The 19,990-nt window shown below is 31.8% G+C and overlaps 4 protein-coding genes across 5 annotated transcripts; 1 reads left to right on the forward strand and 3 right to left on the reverse strand.

The window, feature by feature from the left end:
• Positions 1-962: 962 nt before the first annotated feature.
• LOC114384690 (binding partner of ACD11 1-like) lies at positions 963-4,949 on the reverse strand. Of its 2 annotated transcripts, XM_028344418.1 has the most exons (6): positions 4,752-4,948; positions 3,629-3,712; positions 2,989-3,092; positions 2,809-2,884; positions 2,525-2,608; positions 963-1,832 (listed from the first exon to the last, which is right to left on the reverse strand). In XM_028344418.1, the coding sequence occupies exons 1-6, from the start codon at positions 4,755-4,757 to the stop codon at positions 1,254-1,256; spliced, it is 933 nt and encodes a 310-aa protein (XP_028200219.1). In that variant the 5' UTR covers positions 4,758-4,948; the 3' UTR covers positions 963-1,253. The 2 variants fall into 2 exon arrangements, with proteins under 2 accessions (XP_028200219.1, XP_028200228.1); XM_028344427.1 differs by lacking the exon at positions 3,629-3,712 and having other exon boundaries at positions 4,752-4,949.
• Positions 4,950-8,370: 3,421 nt separating this feature from the next.
• LOC114384701 (putative pentatricopeptide repeat-containing protein At1g12700, mitochondrial) lies at positions 8,371-10,193 on the forward strand. Its single transcript, XM_028344439.1, has one exon. The coding sequence runs from the start codon at positions 8,372-8,374 to the stop codon at positions 10,139-10,141; it is 1,770 nt and encodes a 589-aa protein (XP_028200240.1). The 5' UTR covers position 8,371; the 3' UTR covers positions 10,142-10,193.
• A 70-nt stretch (positions 10,194-10,263) lies between these two features.
• Positions 10,264-13,154, reverse strand: LOC114370088 (probable pectinesterase 29). The gene is made up of 6 exons (XM_028327375.1): positions 12,858-13,154; positions 12,132-12,291; positions 11,885-11,909; positions 11,623-11,762; positions 11,204-11,451; positions 10,264-10,453 (listed from the first exon to the last, which is right to left on the reverse strand). Exons 1-6 carry the CDS (start codon positions 13,130-13,132, stop codon positions 10,291-10,293), a joined length of 1,011 nt encoding a protein of 336 aa, XP_028183176.1. The 5' UTR covers positions 13,133-13,154; the 3' UTR covers positions 10,264-10,290.
• A 1,632-nt stretch (positions 13,155-14,786) lies between these two features.
• On the reverse strand, positions 14,787-18,864 carry LOC114384709 (probable pectinesterase 29). The gene is made up of 5 exons (XM_028344452.1): positions 18,509-18,864; positions 17,934-18,093; positions 16,417-16,626; positions 15,903-16,150; positions 14,787-15,295 (listed from the first exon to the last, which is right to left on the reverse strand). The coding sequence occupies exons 1-5, from the start codon at positions 18,739-18,741 to the stop codon at positions 15,136-15,138; spliced, it is 1,011 nt and encodes a 336-aa protein (XP_028200253.1). The 5' UTR covers positions 18,742-18,864; the 3' UTR covers positions 14,787-15,135.
• Positions 18,865-19,990: the final 1,126 nt, after the last annotated feature.

A 19,990-nucleotide genomic window follows, 5' to 3' on the forward strand; every position in this document is an offset into this window, starting at 1 on the left:
ATAACATTAAAGCACTTTTGTTAAAAATGTCTAGATTTTCTATTAAAGTTATTTCTAAAGATATGCTTAGGAATTAGTTAAGAGAGAAATATGTTTGCCCGTGCAGGTTTATAACTTTTAACCACATTAATACAGAAAGTGGATGACTTTAGGTTAATTAGAGAATGACAATTATATATTTCACTGCACGCAAAAAGCATTTCAGGTTAATATCTGTTGCAGTTCGAGTTGTTACCATATCAAGATCCAAGAGACATGCATTTGTTAAAACTACTATGAAACAATTGTGATTTGTAAAACTTAAACAAATAGCACCAATGTATAGGCCTTGTATGTTTAAAACAGATGTGAAAATCATGAAGATCACCATCATCACCCCTTGAAAAAAAAAATGGGGAAAAAATTAGGGCTTGTTTGATTCTCTTCTCAATTTTTTGATTTAAAAACTGTTTTTTAAACAATTTCACCCTTCTTAGCAAATCAATTTCTCATTCCAAAATCTATGTAAGTTTTGAAATTTTTTCCAAAACTAAAAACAAGAAAACAGACAGCTGGGAGGTGTTTTCTCATCCTCTTTTAAATGCTCTAAATCTAATGTTCAAGGGATAAACTTTCAGAAAACAGAAATGTGCTCAGGAGACAAACACATTCAAATGTTCTAAAGATAAATGTTTCTGAAAACAGTAAACCAACAAGACACTAGTCTGAAACAACTGCATCAAGGATCATTAAAGCGAATTTCATTGCATCAAGAACATAGACTAAGCTGTCACCCGGTAGCTAAGAACTCAAGAATTCGCAAATGGAAAATCATCCAAGCCATTCAACACAGCAGGCAAATATAGATGTGAAAAAGCAAAGCTATATATTTATTCAATATTTTCATTGGAAAGGAAAACAAAAACAATGAACATGAACTTATCTGTCACGCTCTCCATGACATAATGTTCTGCAATATTAAATTATATTGATTGTCCTGTTTGTATTAAAATCCCTCCGTAAACGTATGACCTACAGGGAGAATTGAATGAAGAAAAAACTCAAAAAATAACAAATAACAAATAATTTTTTGAAATGAATGTTGACCATATTTAGGCACCACATCTGTCAGACAAACCTTTACATCACTATAACAATCAAGAAGACTTATCAATGTACAGCAAACTTGCAGGAACTGAAATCTGACAATAACTATGTTAACTAAATAAATCCAACTGTGTACGTGGGAATAAGGGATTCTGAATTAACTTGAGTTATAAAATTGTTGCCAGCTTTCTGTCATCATCTGAATTAACAGGAACTACTGCAGGGCCAATGTCTGAAGCCTCCTCTAAGTGCGTCTTTGCAAATTCATCAACAGTCCCTTTCCTTTCACCATAAATGATCTCGTTCCTTTCCACCACAGCCTGTTCAACCTTTTCCTTGGTCATCGTGCTGACATCCTCGGCTGCCTTTGCTATAGCAGTAAAGGCACTAGAAAACCATGAAGCTCCACTTTTTACGTAAGGATTGCTCATGATGGCAGATCCAGCACTACTTGCCTTTTGCTCTGCAGCAGCCATAGCAGACTTTGTCATTTCAGAAAGCTGATACCTTTCATCCATCTCTCTCACCTTTCCATTGAAAACAGCTGTTCCAAAACTTAGTTTATCACTTAAACCTATTTTACGATCAATGGAAGCAACTGTGGACGAAGCATTTGAGGTTAATTGATGATGTTCATCAAAGGCTTTTGCCTTGTTGATAGCATCCTTTCCTAAAATGAAACCCTTAGCAAGCATGGTGCTCATTACATCTTCAGCCTTCTTAACTGCATCAGGGCTTTGGTTTGTCTATTGAGAAGACCATTGTAAAATGCATATTAGAAGCTTCATAGATGCTTACAATTTAACAGTAAAAAAATTAAAATTTCCAAACTAGTTGGGAGGGAAGAATTTGTATTTTAGTCGCAGAGTTGCATAGATTTTGTATCTAGATCTAACTGAAGATCTAAGTCTCCTCTAGATCAGTGCAGCAGCAAAGTCTACAGTATATTTGACTTTAGCTCCAAATATAGCCATTTAAACTAAGTTATCAATCTAATGTCATAAGAAAATGTTTTAGTAGGGCATGGTTAGATCTGCTAAGATACAAGTGGTTAATTTGATTTTGCAGCATCATTTTAATACCAGAACTGTTTTTATTGCTGCAAGATAAATCATCAGCAGAACAAAAAAAAAAAAATCTAAAATTCTAGTTTACCCACACAACGATATTAAGCAGCATATAAAGTTGTCTGCAATATTGAAGCCAAAAATTTCAAACCCCCAAATTTAGGAGTCTATCAAGAATATCAACTTAATGAGACATATATAAAACATTAGTATTGACACAGATATTTGGGATACAACGCACTAACATTTTCAGCAAAAGTGTTCTTATCTCACATTTCACTACATATAAATGTACTAGTGGCAGCATGCGGTGCATGATGACCTCAGTTGCACGCCATAAAATAACACAAAATTAACAATTAAGTACTTACTGGACTTGAGGGAAGTGCTTCAGGGGGCAGCTGATACTTCTCCACAGGTGTGATGGTGACATATAGATCACCTATCTTGGAACCCTATATATAAAATTGAAGATTAAGCACATGATTTTTAAAACAAAATCATCTAAAAGTATCAATTTCTTTTTATGATGTTTTTATCAGTTTCAGGGATAGAATGGAAAGGATTAATAAGATACATTGGTGCAACCCATCTCATTATTATGAAATGTGATGTAACATTTTCAAAACTAAAAATTATTTGCATAAAAACATACCGTTAAGAGAACTGCCGTGTCTGCTCCCTGTGTATCCTTGAATGTAACATAAGCAACCTGAGTGTGACCACTTTCCCTGTAGAATTAAAAACAAAGATTAGGCAGACATCTAGTGTAAATGTTTAAACTTTAAACAATAACAATCATAAGAAATGAATAAAGCATTACAAGTGCTCTGACCTTTGCATCTCAATATATCGAATATCACCTGAGAATGAAAAGAATTCTTCAATGTCCTTCTTGAAAGTAACCAATGATATGTTGCTAACCTTAACTGTTTTTATCTGTAAGAAATCACAACGGAGTGAATGTGGAAATTTCTCCATGATGGGATTTGTCACTAATAAAATACCAACAAAGGACAGTGGGAAACAGATAAATTGGTTTGAAGGATTAACTAAATTAACCAAGATTGTAATAAACCAGAAAAGAAAAACAATTTTCCAAACAAAACAAAACTGAAATAGTTTTATATTCAAGTCATTTTAGGTCCCCGATTGTATGAACTTGGAATTAGAATTTGAATCTCTATTATTGTGAGGGTGTATCCTAATTAAATGCTTTTGGAATTTTTTCAAGGCACTAAATGCTTCGACTTCTCATTAATTAATTTCTTTTTTCATTCCTTAACTACATCTATCAAGAGTTTTTAAATGTTGTTATTATTTCTGACACAGGTTTTACTGCTAAGGTGGCCAAATTCATATTGCTGTGACCAGGAATTCACCCTGGAAACATCATATTGATTGCTGGATCATGTATTCTACAATCCACAATCACAATGCTAACCAATGTTACTATGTAAAAATTTCTTCCTCACGTCTGACACATGAATAGTCCAATTTGGTGCAGCTGTGGATTGGGGAATAGCTTCAGCTCTTTGATCCGTATGTTCCACCATGGCCTGCACACAAGTTAATTTAAGGTATTTCTATGATGATATTTTGTATTTGTGTACAGTAGGGAGTGGAAGAAGCAATGACATGTACAAAAGGACATAATGTAAACCCAGCTAGACAAACAGAAAAAATGATCCCTTTTATCAATTTGCTTCAAAAGAATTAAGAATATCCAATGATAAAATAGATGGTCATATTTTAATCACGAAAGCAACAATGGAATTAAGTGAAAGAAAGAACAACAAGATACAAAAGCCTAATGACTAATAAGTAGTACCCTCACAGCTCAGAAGGCAAGACACATGAACAAAGAGTCAATAAGCCAAGAGGAAAGGTTATACCAACAGACAGCATCAATGTGATAGTGTCGACTTCAAAAGAAGCAATTCAAATGGCATGAAGATTAGTCATGATAAATTCAAGCAATGAAACTTCATGACTTGACAACAACAACAACCATTCTTAGGCATGGAAGTGCATCTAACGTAAACTCTTATCATCGTAGAAAATAAGAATTATAAATCTGAGACATACAATCATACATGAATAGTCAAAATTAAAAGATAAATACAGGCCTTTTTGTAAGACCACTAACTTAATTTTGACCATCCATGTATAGTTGTATAGTCCAAATTTACAATTCTTATTTCTCACGCTAACCAAGATCGAGTTTTCACCCGGTACACTCTCCTTGGGCATTGGCCAAATAACAAACCATCCCCAAAACAATTTCCATTAGATCCAAAAGGGTCATTGGCAAACATTGCAGATCCAAAATTCCAAAGTAGTACTTCTTATATATATATTCATAACTACAACATCTAAACCACTAAAGGTTGCATATCACTTAATATAAATAAATATCAATCAAAGTAATAGTAATATAGTATAGTCCCCACTTCCCATTAAAGATATAAAAGGAAATGTGAGCATCAAGGCACAAAAACAACACAACGAGGCATTCATAAACAAAGAAGAAGAGAAGAAACCCAGATAGGATCTGAAACGAAAAGTGGATCTGAGGAAAAGGGTTTTGAGACTCACCGACATTTCGGATGGTACAATGTTTTTTTGTCAGAAGGAGGCAGCGTTCCAAAGAGGCGATTTTTTATTTTGATTTGAACGAAACGGATCAGAAGAATTATTGTTGAGGGAGGTCGTTCGTTGGTTAGGGTGTAATGAGTCATCATGTGACTGTTATTTGGCTGTCATTGTACATGTGATGATGTGAGTGGCTCTTGCGTAATTTTGCAACCGACGCCAGACTAAACTGGCTTATGCTTTCTATCAACATTGCAACCATCATTTTCTAATTTTTTTTAATAATTAATTTTCTTTTAGTAAATTAGTTTATTTTAAAATAAAGTAATACTTTCAATTATAATTTTATATTTAAACTAGAAATTAAATCACTGATCTTAATTAAGAGATCTAAGTGTCAAATTACAAAACACACCATAATTAAAAAAAAGATCACCTAATTTATTTGTCACATGCAAGAGATAACAAAACAAAGAGAGCCTTAAATATAAGAGGCTTCATTTCATAACATGACAACACATCAACTTTTTATCATTAGTCTCCTCTTCACCAAGGAAGAAAATAGTGGGCTTGTTCAGATTAGTGATCTCAACAGTCCCTTCCAACATCTTGGCCACCTTCCCTATAGTGGGTCTCAACTCAGGTCTATCTTGAAGACACCACATTGCAGTCTTCACCATCCTATTAACCGTCTCAAAATGTGCCCTACTATCATAAGCATCCCTAATCTGCCCATCCAAAATCTCCTCAACAGGCCCAACCAGGGAAGTACCACTCCTCACTCCTAACCACAGAGCCTTGTATCTCAAAGTTCCTAATCCCATTCACAAGCTCCAAAAGCACCATGCCAAAACTATACACATCAGCTTTTGAGGTAATTGGGTCTATAGTGATCCATTCAAGTGCCATGTACCTTGGTGTGCCCCTCCTCCTTGACATGGTCACTATGTCCTCTTTTTTCCTCAACTTATCAAGGCCAAGATCTGATATCTTGGGACAAAAATCATCACCTAGTAGAATGTTCTCAGGCTTTATGTCTCAATGCAAAACCCACTCCAAACACTCCTCGTGCTCCAATCCAATACAGGCCTTTGTTGTTCTAGTGGTGTGTTTGAATTTGTACTACTTGATTGGTTAATGGCTTTCAAGTGCAACCAGATGCCCATGTCGAACCCTTGTAAGTAAAGCAATTTAGGACTCAAACTCAGTTAGCCCCTTCTCACCCATCTTCCGAGATTCCATCCTTTTTACAACAATTTTTGTTCCATCATGCAATTCTCCCTTGTATACAATGCCAAAACTACCTCTCCCCAGTATGTTTCCCTTATTGAAATTGTTTGTAACTTCCCTCAAAACTTGAATTGAAATCACCATATTACCAGCTTCTACATGTTGAACACTATTAGTTGAACTAAATACACCAGTTCCTCCAGCACCACCACCATCACTATCAACACCAGTACTTGCACCCGAACCTGCAGCTGCAACACTTATCTTTAAAGCATTTCCATCTTCGGAATTACAAGGATGTACCACTATTGCTCTTTGTTGGCTCGCTTATGTTTTCAACGCTACATAGCAAACACCACAACTGAAACTCCCCTATCCATAATCGAAAGCCACTACCAGTGTCAATTGGACAGAAATTATCAAGTTGATGTATTGATGGTCTTCTCGTACTCCTTGAGTTGCGGCGTCAAAGGCCCCATAAAAACCCAGATTTGAGGCACGAGATGCATATTTCTCTCCCTGTAAGTGCCATGAATATGCAACGTTGCCGGATCTAAAGCGGAGACTCAGATATGAGGATTAAGACTCTTTCATTTTTTTTTTTTTTTATCAGGGACTAAAAAAGTTGAGTGACAAAATACATGGTTAATCTTTTTTTTTTTTTTGGATTTCTTGTTAGCCTAAATAGTCATTTTTATTTTTGAATAGGTAAATTGTTGACAAATATGTCTATCTGATCGCTTAAATTTCATCCATTACTATTAATAAAATCGATTACGTGATACAGAGGAGAAGGAACAAATTTGTTACGAAATTTATCTATAATGTGATTATGGTGAATAAATTAGACGAATTACTATTATTGAACCTACATATCAATAATTTTTTGTTGGACAAAAATATCAATAAATTACTATTATTGAATCAAAATGTCAATCAATTTCTATTGTATCAAAATATTAGTAATTTTTAATTAGACGTAAATGTCAGTAATTTTTTTGTTGAATTCAAATATCATTATTTTTCTATTAGACTAATTTATTAGACCCCAATTGTTTATTAGTAAAACAAGTATACTAACGTGATTATATAAACCGTTCAAAAAATTAACACAAAATTAAAATATGATAGGATATTAAATATTAAATAAGAGACTTTTTCTAATAAAATTCCAATTAACGGCATCAAACACTTTTCTTTGGGTATTTCATATTATTGTAAATTTTGAAATAAATTAAATAATATAGACACAAATATTAAAACTACATATTTACAAAAAAAAAACCCTCTTTTTTTAATGAAAGTGTAACGGATGAAATCAATTCATAAAATAATTGTATATTAAATTCGTCTTTAAATTTTACAATTTTTAACTATCATCTTAATTTACTTGAAATAAATGAATATGTTTACATTCTAAATGATAATAAACATAAATTTGTTAAAACTATTTTGTTTTTTTTTCTATTTTTTAGGCAATTTTTTTATGCACAAGTATATCTTATTTCTTAAAAAATAACCTTATAATTATGTTTTAAATATAATCACAATTAAGACTTTTCATTTATTTTCAAGTTTGTTTAGTGTATATCATATCACTTCCACAAATTCAAATGGAATGAGACACACCTTTTGAGTTACCAATAAAAAATGATAAATAGTCATTTTTGTTCTTAAATGTGTAAATGGTTAAAAAATTTATCCTTGGAAGATTAAAATTCAAAATTTGGGAAAAATTTATCCTAAAAAGATATTTTACCCTTAATTGAAAGGAAATTTAGGGTCTAACAAATTAGTGTAATAAAAACATATAAATATTTAGGTCCAATAGAAAATCACTGACATTTAATCTAATAAAAAATTACTGACATTTTAATACAATTAAAAATTACTAACACTTTGGTCCAATAATGATAATTTATTGATATTTTTTTTTCAATGGAAACGTAATGACATTTTCATCTAAAAAAATTATTAACATTTTCGTCCAACAAAAAATTATTGACATTTAGGTTCACTAATGATAATTTATTGACATTTTCATCCAATCTATTTAGTATAATCACGTTGACAATCAATTTTGTAACAAATTTATTTCTTTGTGTCACGTAAATTATTTGATTAACAATCATGAACGGAAGTTAATGATCGAATAAATTTATCGTATTTTTTATACGTTTAGTGACTAAATTTTAAATTTTAATCTTTCAGAAATAAATTTATTAACAATTTACACATTGAAAAACAAAAATAAGTATTTATCCATTTTACTTTAACACAAATTACACTCTTTAGGTTTTATTTTTGGGGTAAATTTGTCAGCCAATTTGTTCTCTTCTCTTTCTTATTTATTTGTCGCACAGTGCACTTTTTAGGTTTTAGTTTTGGGAATAATGTTGCGAGCAAGAGGAAGAAGAGCTTCCCTTCATTGGTTCCATCTTCTTGTTCGACACTTGGGTTCTTTTTCCAATCCAACAGACTTTCGTTCTTCTTCAACCTTCACAAACAGAGCCCAATTCCTCGATTCCATGAGAAGCCTCAAAAGTGAAGAGTCTGCTCTGAGTTTCTTCCACAAAATGGTTGCCATGAACCCTCTCCCTCCCGACAAGGATTTCGCCACACTGTTCGGAGTCATTGTGAAGATGAAACATTACGCAACCGCAATTTCCCTGATCAAACACACGTATTCATTAGGGGTGAAACCCGATGTGCACACTCTGACCATTGTCATCAATTGTTTGTGCCATCTGAAGCACACGGTGTTTGGGTTCTCTGTATTAGGAGCCATGTTTAAAATTGGTGTGGAGCCCACAGTGGTGACTTTTGCCACACTGATTAATGGGCTGTGTGCGGAAGGCAATGTGGGTGCAGCAGCGAGGTTTGCCGATAGTTTGGAAGACATGGGCTATGAATCTAACAGTTACACCCATGGCACCATAATTAATGGATTGTGTAAGGTCGGTGACACGGCTGGTGCAATCTCGTATCTTGAGAAGATCGAGGGAAGAAATCGCGGTTTCGATCTTCTTATAGCTTACAGCACAATCATGGACAGCCTTTGCAAGGATGGGATGCTATGCCTGGCTTTGAATTTCTTCTCGGGAATGACCTGTAAAGGTATTCAACCTGATCTCGTCGCTTATAATTCATTGATTCATGGCCTTTGCAGCTTTGGTAGATGGAATGAGGCTGCAGCTCTTTTCGGTAACATGATGACAAAGGGAATCGTACCAAATGTGCAAACTTTTAATGTTTTAGTTGACAATTTCTGCAAAGAGGGGAAGATTTCAAGGGCAAAAACTATAATGTGTTTCATGGTCCATGTGGGTGTGGAACCTGATGTTGTCACGTATAATTCAGTTATTAGTGGTCATTGTTTGCTAAGTCAAATGAATGATGCCGTGAAAGTATTTGAGTTGATGATTCACAAGGGCCTCTTGCCAAATGTTGTAACTTATAGTTCATTAATCCATGGATGGTGTAAAACTAGAAACATAAATAAGGCTATCTTTGTGTTGGATGAGATGGTTAATAATGGACTAAATCTGGATGTTGTCACTTGGAGCACTCTTATTGGGGGCTTTTGCAAAGCAGGGAGACCAGAAGCTGCCATAGAATTGTTTTGTACAATGCACGAGCATCACCAACTTCCCAATCTCCAAACATGTGCCATTATTTTGGATGGACTATTCAAGTGTCAATTTCATTCTGAGGCAATATCATTGTTTAGGAAGATGGAGAAGATGAATTTGGAACTTAATATCGTAACATACAACATTGTTCTGGATGGAATGTGTAGTTTTGGAAAATTCAATGATGCACGAGAACTCTTTTCGTGTTTGCCAAGTAAAGGCATACAAATTGATGTTGTTGCTTATACCACAATGATTAAAGGTCTATGTAAAGAAGGACTATTGGATGATGCTGAAGACTTATTGATGAAAATGGAAGAGAATGGCTGTCCCCCAAATGAGTTCACTTATAATGTCTTAGTCCGAGGATTGCTGCAAAGATATGATATTTCAAGATCAACAAAATACCTTATGCTAATGAAAGGCAAAGGTTTATCAGCAGATGCTACTACAACAGAATTGCTTATCAGCTACTTCTCTGCTAATAAAGAAAATAGTGCATTACAAGTGTTTTTGCAGAAGTTTGTTTGAGTATTTAATAGTGGTTGAAATACCAACATTTTCGTTAGGGCCAACTGGTTCTGAAATAGGTGCATGGAAAAGAAACAATCATATACATCTGATGACTCATGCATGTTAATTAACATGCTGCTTAACTATGGTCCCTTTCTGAAAGTGATTTAGAGCTGCGTCAGGGTCTTTAGCCAACCATCGGTGCCAATGAAGCTAGTACTTGCCATCTTACTAACGGTTGATGAATCCAAATTCTTTAACCAACTTACTCGCTTGGAAGTGTCAGAACCAGGTCCAGAATTCCCATACTCAGCGAATGTTATGTGATCCCTGTAAAAATTAATTAATGGATTAGTTATTATAGATGAAAACCCAAAGCAAGCAAAATAAACGAAATAATTAATTAATCAAATAAATGAAACACAAAAGGTTGTACAATGAGAATAATTTTTATTTTAAAAATATGAGAAATAAAATTAGAATCATATACCAAAAAGGTTTATCCTAGTTGATTTGGACATGATGATCTTTGATTTTTTAGAATAAAAAAAATATAATTGTACATGGATGTTGATTAAATTAAAAGATGGTTATAACTACACGCTTTCAAAAAATATATGTATTTTGTTTTTTCAATTTTGATGATTTAAATTAAAGCATTTCAATTATTTTTTTTAAAACAATCAACCACACTTCTCATCACACGACTCTATTTTTAAGTCATGAATTGAACCATGGTTCTTAGTTAAGAAATACAAATGTTGAATCACAATTTTTGATAAATTATACATTTTTTCAAATCTAGATTGCTTTTACAATTCAAGTATTTCAAGTGACATATTGTAGCAAGGCTTTTCGAAAAATTGTTTACGGCCTAAATTAGGGTTGCAACATGATAGTTTTTGTGGCTTTTTCAATCAAAATTGTGACCATTAGTGAATGTGGCCAGAATTTAAAACCTTAATTATAGGTTAGGTTCTATGGATCTAGCTAGCATTACTCTAAATTGATCATGCATATATAAGTGACGTGTGTTTGTTTATGTGGAGAAAATGGAGTCTAGAAGAAGGAGGATCTTACTCTTGGCCAGCGAAGCCCCATGGCTGCCAACCTAATGGTTGTATAATGTTGGACATTTTAGTATTATAGAAAATAACTCTAGCATAACCTCTCCATGGTCTTCCCAAGTAAGTTGTACCATTTCCAATGATATTGCATTGCTTAAAAACAAACCCATTTGAATCGTTTGGATCTGTTCTCCCTTGTGCGGTGATAAAACCAATAATGCCAGGACCAAGATTAGCATCAATAGCGGATATGGTACAGTCCTGAAAAAATAAATTATATAATCAAAATTATCTTTCCATTTATTATATTCAAAACAATTGTTCCACACTTTAATATTCACATTATATTGTTGTGCATTGTGGATTGGGATGCATCCTTTTATATCCAATATCTTAATATATCCACCAAAAAATAAAAATCATTGTTACCACCTCATATAAAGATTGGGCAGTGCCGAAGATAAAATCCACAGCACCTTGAATTGTACAAGACTTGAAGTAATGTCTTCCTTGTTCATCCCACAGAGTGTCTTGCAAACCAAAGAAGCCAACGTCATAGAAGTATGCACTATCTTATTGATTATTAATTAGCTACAGCTATTAGATTAGGATTTGCCATGTATTCTCAGCAAAATAGAGAACACATTAACAAGGGTTTTTAAAACTTTAGACGAAAGAACTTTTCATCATTTACATTTAACAGGATCAATCAGGATCTTCTTTGCAACAAATGGCATAAATTCATAGGTAGCAACGAGTTAGCATAAATAAATAACATAAAACTATTCATTACAGTTCAGTTCATGGAAAAATGAATGGGAGAGAAGAATATGAATGACCAAAGTATAAAGAAAAACGTTTTCATTAATGTTTTGAAATATATATAAAAAAAAAAACTTCAAAAGAATGAAATAAATAAATAAAGCAATTTGTTTTCTCACCCTAAAGCTAATGGACTTGACGACAACATTGTCAGCCATGGTTGTGAACGTAGGACTCTCTGCACTTGAATCATGGTCATCCCACTCAACAAAAGTGTTCTTTTGTCCCTCGCCTTCTAGTACGATGAAAGGCTTGTCAAAACTGATCTTCACCTTTTCCCTTTCAACATGTAACACATATTATTCGTATTATTTGAGGATACAAATTAATATTGGAATCGAATTGGTAGACATTACATTACATTTCATAACGTAATTTCAGTCATTCAAGAGAATTTTTTTAATATTATATATGCACATACATAACAAATCGAACATGTATTGAAATATCATCGGTCACCAAACATGAGTCAAATCCTAAATTGCAGCTAATTAAACTATTTCATATCCTAGTCAAATTTTAATTATTTCCGTTAAATCTCGGACAATTTTAAAAGCTTGCAATTAAAAATAAAAAATAAGAAAATAAGATGTATACTGATAGCGTAAAGTTTTGTTTGAATATCAAACATAATTTTCTTAAAGCAAAACTATTTATTAATAGAGAGAATCAAACATAATTTCAAAATTGTTATAAATGGTTGAAAATACTAATGTAAAATCTTTTAAATTTGGTAATGACATTATCAAAATATGACATGTTGTATATATGTAACAAATATTAATTATAAATTAAATCCTGAATTTGATTGAACATAATGGAGGAAATTGCTTATTAATTTTTACCTGTAGGTGCCTGCCTTCACATAGATATAAACCCAATTCTTGTTGTCAGAAGAAATTGAATCAATAGCAGATTGTATCGTAGAGAAGTCTCCATTCCCCGATAAGTCCACAATAATTGTCCCGGAAGAAGAATGGGATGTTTTGTTTGCAATTTGTTTATTGTTTCTTTGTTCGTGATGATGATGGTGATGATGATTGTGATTAGCATGCACTAACACTATTTTAACACTCGTCAAAAAAAAGAAAAATGTCAAAAGATACCAACCAAGATACATGGTGATCGCGAGAGAAAACACAAGTTTTTTGAGAGCTGAGAAGTTCAACTCTTGTGTCAATGTAGATTTGTATTTGAAGAGGCAAATTATTTATGGAGTTAATAAGAAGAAAGGAAAGTGAAAGGTTTAGGGAAAGATTTCCACTCACCCAAAAATAAATATTATACTCATATTAAAAGAAATATTTTTTTTGTCTATGATATGGGGTCGTATAAGGAATTTTCTTCAATTAATGCTTTGCTTTTCTAGTCAGAGGAATCATAGTTTGAAGATCAAGAGAATCATTTATTATAAATAAAAATATGATTTAGTTTCTATGTACATCAAATTTTTGTATTGACTTTGGTATTTTTTAATTCTTCTCATTGAAGCTTCTTAATGCTATGAAACAGCTTCCTTTTTTTAAATATATTTTCCTTTTACTGCTTCTCAATTAGTTATTCTTAATTAATGACAAAAATTAGTTATTTTTAATTAATAAAGTAGAGCCCAGGTCTATTTTTTTTTATTACTAAGAATAAGAATTAAACACTAAGAAGATTTTACAACACTCACATTTTATTCAATTAATTGAGTTAGATATTTAATATATCTTAATTTAAATAGTTTTCTTATCATGATTTCATTTTTCAAATCTTATTATATGTTACTTTCATGTTTCTAATTATCTATACTTTTTAATGATTTTAATATTCTTTCTTAAGTATATTTTTAATTTATATTTTCAAATTTTTTTCACTGTCATCAAATAATAAATACTAATTTTTATTTATTTAAAATATCAAGAGTATCATCGAATTAAGTCTCAATGTACAGAAGTCAATACAAAACTTTGATGAACACCGTTGAGACTTCTTTATGTTATGCAACGGCTTCCTTTTTTGTAAATATTTTTTTCCTTTTACGACTTTTCAATCAGTTACTTTTAAATAATGATAAAAAAATCCACCAATAAATTATTTTTTAAATTACTTTGTTACATAAAGTATGCAATATACACACAGAATTTGTGGAATAAGATCTGGATTAAATCACAAAATACATCATTAGAAAAAGACTAAAGTTTAAGTGTGAGTAAATTTTGGACTGGTGATTAAATTCATAGTCAATTCAAGAAATCAAAGCTTGCGAGAATATTTCAGAATGTCACTAAAAGCTAAGATTATAATTATGGTGGTTATTCCAAAAAAATATTAATATCAATTATTTTATTGAGTTGTTCTTAAATACTAAATTATTTAGCAATTGCAGCAAAAGGAAATGAGACTAGTTAATTAATTGCAGCAATTGAAGCATCATACCTTTCACCTACTTAATGGTCCAAAAAATGCACTCAAACTTCTGCAATTTCTAATGCCAAGAGTTGCAATTTATCTATCAAAGTTGTTCACACTTGATCGAGTTGAAAGTGAGGAGAAATTAACAAAGGATTTTCAAATATCACCTTCTAGAGATGGAGCTTCCAATCCACACTTGTTAGTTCAAAAATACTAGTAAGACTATATTTCGATCAGCTAATACTTTTTTCTATTATCAGCAAATAATAGAGAATATATATTAAGCCTTAGCACAAAGAGTGACCAAGATTAGGAAAGAAATTATACTACAAATAGAACTCGTAAACATAATCCCCCTTCTCTATCAGTGCATGAACTAAATCTAAGCACATATCAGTGCATATGCCTATAACAAAATTCACTACAAATATATTTACGAGTTATACACACATCATATAAATACACGGCAACCATAGTGTATATATCTATCATAAGCATCATATTTCGGCTAATATTTACATATATAACACGTAACTAAATTATTTAATATATAAAAAGAGTTAATAATATATCATACGAAGATTCATCGTCAAAACCACATGATGGTAGTAAACTACTTGATCATGCAGTTGTTCCTCATACAGTTGAAGCTGCTGATGCTTTTTTATTATTATTTGTTTATTAAATTTTTGGGCCTGCAATTCCTTTTTCAGATCGATATCAGCCTTAGAACTGTTGGTTTTGAAGCCAACCTTCAGTGTCAATGAACTTGAGGCTTGCCATGTTCTCAATTGTTTTCAAATCCAACTTCTTGGTCCAACTCACTCGCTTAGAAGGGTCAGAACCTGGCCCAAAATTTCCATACTCTGCAAATGTTATGCGACCCCTGCAAATTTTGATACCCATATATGAAATTTATGTCTGTGAGAGAGATTCGAATCACTTCCTGAAATTCATGATCTCTCTCTCCTAGTTCCTTCAACCACTTAAATAATCTTATAACTCTTTTCAGAAAATTCATAGTATTTTTTAGTGTCACAAAATTTATAATGACTTACATATCACTTTTAATTAATTGAACTAGATCTCCATAATAAATGGAGTAACATGATTATAATTTATTAAGAATTACATTAATACTTCCAAATTTAAGTATTAAACTTATTAAAATAAGAGAAAATCACTTTAATAAATTTGGTAAAAACTCATTATTAAGTGGTTTGTTTGGATAAACTTTTCCTAAGAACTCTTAGAAGGGGAAAATAAAAAAATAAATCACGAAATTAAAATTAAATTTTTCATATGTTAATATGTAAAAGCTCTTTCATTTTTTTTAAGAAAACTATATCAGAAAACTTCTTCATATCATCTAAAAAAGAAATTCATTTTTTTTCTTCTAGAAGTCGTAACTCTTACATTACTTTATATTGAACATAAATTCCGTTATACCCATATGTATACAATTGAGGTAGGAAAGAGAGAATTGAACTTACTCATATCCAGCAAAATCCGATGAAGTCCAACCACTAGGTTGTACAACGTTGGTCATGGTGGTGTTGTAGAACAAAACCCTGGCATAACTTCTCCAAGGCCTCCCCAAGTAACTCGACCCACTTCCGAACACATGGCAGTCTTTGAAAACAAACCCATTTGCATCTTGTGAATTTTCTCTGCCTTGTGCTGTAATAAAACCCGAGAGGCCCGGAGCTAGGGCCCCACCAATAACAGATATGGAACACCTCTGCCAAAAAAGTTTACTATATAAACAAATGATAGTTATGAATTATGAGAATAGCGTGTGAAATGTTTATTTGAAACAAGTGAGTGAAAGTATTCCATTTTAAGTTGGATATTCTAATTTATTCTTACGATACATGATTTCACCTTTGTTTAACAACCACGATACTCCTCATCTTTCCATGGATGGTTGTTTTTGTTCGCCATATTTAAACATAATAATCATCACCGAGAAGAAGATAAACAATGCCACTAATTAATTATTATTACCTCAAATAAAGATTGGGCAGCACCAAAGATAAAATCAACAGCACCTTGCATGGTACAAAGCATGTAGTAATGTCTTCCTGCAACATCCCATAAAGTGTCTTGTACACCAAAGAAACCAACTCTGAAAAAATAAGCCTTGTCGCCACTTACCATCGCAGCCACAGCAGGCACATTCTCGTGTTTATTATTTATTGGATTGTTGTATGAGTTCTGTTCCACATACACAAATTCAAATGTAAGAAAAATACTATATCTCAATACCTCTATCCCATCTCATTATTTTGGTTGATGTAAAGGCTCACATATCTAAAGACAAATGTGTGCTATAAAGGAAAAACATAAACTCTATGTACAAGAGTCATGTGCATATACGAAAACTACCAAATTTAATTAATTACCACTTGTTACAGAGCAATAGGTATGAAAGTCTAAACAATAAGTATTAGATTTTTTGCCAAGGATTCTAAAGCTTCTTAATCCAAATTGTTCATAATCAGTTGGAGACCAATTCTTTGTAAAAAGCAAAATAACATTTTACACTTAAAAATATTCTAAGATAGTAATGAGTTCGTTAGAAATCAGCATCGGGTTTCGAACAAACTCCCGCCCCCAAACACTTAAGACCAAAACTGACCTTGGTCAAATAAATTGTAGTTTTTTGTCCAATTTTCAGTTCAGTTGCCATGATGGGAAAAACAAGGACCAAGGACACATAAATTCGTGGTAGGACATACCATTCATTAAAAATATTGTTGATAATTAGATTTGTTATCTTACATAAGATAAAAAAAATTATATAATTGATTTTTTTAGTAAATAAATGTTTTTAGTATATAATTTTATATTTAAAATTTATAACAAATAATTATTTTGAATATATAAATTTTATTTATTTCGTGTGGGCGGACGGATGGATGCCTGGGTGGGTGTGAGTGGGTGAATATTAAAATATTTAATTGAGAGGGTAAAAAAAGTGAGTGTTACTAATTTATAAAATAAGAGTATATTTGAAAGAAAAAGGATTATATACCATCTCCTTTTTATATTTTGTTTTTCTCAAGGAAGGAGTTTCAATTCAGAGCAACATTGACGGATAAAAAAAAAATTCAGAGCAATATTGTTTTATTGACTGAGGTGAAATAAGCAAATTTCAATCCTTGAATGATAGATGGATGACTATTATTTGAATTAACTTAAATATCACATAATTTAATATATAGACGATTCGGTTCCTAATATTTGTTTATCTATCAAATATCACATGATGAATTAAACAAATTCGTTGCCAAATATTTGCTTATCATGACTTAAATCAGGAAAAATATTCACAAATAATAAATAAATAAATTAAAAGGAAAAGGATTTGAAAGTAAGAATAAGAACCTCACTGAAAAAAAAAAAAAGCAAATTCGATTAAGAAAAAAGAGGCAACAATACATATTAATTTGTCCATTGATGGCATACAGAAAGTTAAGGTTTTAAATGAAACAGTAGCTAGCTAGGTTTAACATTCTTACCCTAAAGCTCATGCATTTGACAACAAGATTGTCAGCCATGGCTGCAAACGTAGGGCTCTGAGAAATATCATTGTGATCATCCCACTCAACTAAAGTTCTCCTCTTTCCCTCCCCTTTTAGTATGATGAAAGGCTTATCGTAAGGAATCTTCACTTTTTCTCTGAAACAAACAAAATAACAACATTTATTTTTTCAGTCCATTGAGATTCAAGGAATTAATGTCACAATCAATTCAATTAAATTATTACATTATAATCATATATACCTCAACTACACTACAAAAGAAACGCATTTACCAATGCAAAACAATGATAGACATATATTTTAAAATCGTTTCCATTAGTATAGTTTTATTTTATATAACTTTCAAAATAATTATTACAAAACTCAATAATTTCTAATTGCATGACAATTTATATAGTTAGATAGCACTTTAGAATATTCTAATTCAATTCAAAATATGATGCATTATACCAACGATATATAACAAACCAAAACAATAAGCATCAATTTCCCAATGCCTTAGGATATATGTCATCGTTTTTTGTTAATGGAGGAGAAGAATTTAGTTTTACCTGTATGTACCTGCCTTCACCTTGATAGAAACCCAATACCTGTTATTAGAAGGCACTGAATCAATGGCAGATTGTATGGTAGAGAAGTTTCCATGCCCTGATTGATCCACCACTATTGACCAGTAAGGTAAATGTTTATTTCCAACATTTCTATAAAACTGAGCATTAGCTACCTCTGCTCTCAATCCCACCAAAAGAAAGAGACACACAAAGCAACACCAATGAAGAGACATGATGATGGATCAAAAAGATAAAAAACAAGCAATTGATGGAATGCTGAGAAGATTAAGAAGTAAAAGTAAGAGCCCTCACACAAGAGGAGACAAGGTCCAACCTTGTTTGCAATAATCAATTGAAATCTACAAAAAATAATGTCTGTATTTAAAGACCATAAAAATTCTCTGTTCTGTGGATGGTAAGTTAAGAAAGTCAAAGGCCGGGAGGGTAATGCAATTACAAGGCTATTCAATCATGGGGATCTTATTTAATTCTTATAAATAAATAATAATACACATTTTGTGAATTTTAGGAATAATGTAAACATGTTTATTTCGATGTTATGAAATTTTACATTAATTGATTCACTTGCCTCTTTGGTTCCCCCATTGTGTGATCATATTTTATGTCAATGATATGTTGCTAATTAACCGAAATTAGGGCCGGCAAAAAGCAACTAATTAAAAGGTGATGTACATGTCCGAGTGTGGGAGAATGAATGTGATGTTAGGTAGTATTCATATATTTGATTCCCAACTTTGAGAGACATCAAAATATGCTTTTGGTGTGCCCCGTTTATTATCTAAAATAAAATAAAGGCTTTGAAATTAGAATGAAATTTTGACTTCAAATTTCATATGAAAAACATAGAGTTTTTTAAAGATTAAATAGCATCAGGCACTTGCATTTGGACCAGAAATGGTATAACTGAATATTGACTTTACTTTCTCTTTCTCTGTTTTCTTATTTTATGCTGTTACAAGAACGAATGCCAATGGATTTTGCGAACGAACTTTCTTGTATAAGTTTGTTTTGGTCGTCTTGTTCTTAAAATGGTTGTTTCATTTCCACCTTCTAACAAAGATGACAAAATAGAAAAAACCAGTCTTTCATTTCAGGAATTTTCAATTTTATTTTATTTTCTTTCTCAGTGTAAGTTTATTTTGTCAGTTCACAGTTGTGATTTTAATATAAATTAATGAGACAAACTATTTGACATTCAGAAAAAATTACATAAGTAGAAAGTAAATATCAAGTTATGCACAGAAGAAAAAAATTGGTACACGCACCAAAATGAATGAAATAAAATGAAAAGATTATGTTATACTTTTTTTCCCTATATAACACAAGAATATAACACTTCTTAACTTACTTAATTTCTTAAAGGACAATCAGAATTCAAACCATAGATTACTTAATTAAGGGCACAAACTATTGTCCAACCGTTGTTAATATACTTTTTAACCTACCAATGTCTATTTATTA

Source organism: Glycine soja, chromosome 2 (assembly GCF_004193775.1).
Source record: "Glycine soja cultivar W05 chromosome 2, ASM419377v2, whole genome shotgun sequence".
NCBI lineage: Eukaryota > Viridiplantae > Streptophyta > Magnoliopsida > Fabales > Fabaceae > Glycine > Glycine soja.

Coding starts and splice junctions, on each gene's coding strand:
- LOC114384701 (XM_028344439.1), top strand. CDS start 8,372: ATGTTGCGAGCAAGAGGAAGAAGAGCTTCCCTTCATTGGTTCCATCTT.
- LOC114384709 (XM_028344452.1), bottom strand. CDS start 18,741: ATGTCTCTTCATTGGTGTTGCTTTGTGTGTCTCTTTCTTTTGGTGGGA. Junction 16,151..16,416: donor CTGCCCAATCTTTATTTGAG/GTAATAATAATT, acceptor CTTTTTTGGCAG/AGGTGTTCCATATCTGTTAT. Junction 15,296..15,902: donor TCGGATTTTGCTGGATATGA/GTAAGTTCAATT, acceptor CAAAATTTGCAG/GGGTCGCATAACATTTGCAG.
- LOC114370088 (XM_028327375.1), bottom strand. CDS start 13,132: ATGTATCTTGGTTGGTATCTTTTGACATTTTTCTTTTTTTTGACGAGT. Junction 11,763..11,884: donor CCTGATTGATCCTGTTAAAT/GTAAATGATGAA, acceptor ATAATCAATAAG/ATAGTGCATACTTCTATGAC. Junction 10,454..11,203: donor TGGGGCTTCGCTGGCCAAGA/GTAAGATCCTCC, acceptor TAATTTTTACAG/GGATCACATAACATTCGCTG.
- LOC114384690 (XM_028344418.1), bottom strand. Junction 2,609..2,808: donor ACACGGCAGTTCTCTTAACG/GTATGTTTTTAT, acceptor TTTTATATATAG/GGTTCCAAGATAGGTGATCT. Junction 1,833..2,524: donor AAGCACTTCCCTCAAGTCCA/GTAAGTACTTAA, acceptor TCTTCTCAATAG/ACAAACCAAAGCCCTGATGC.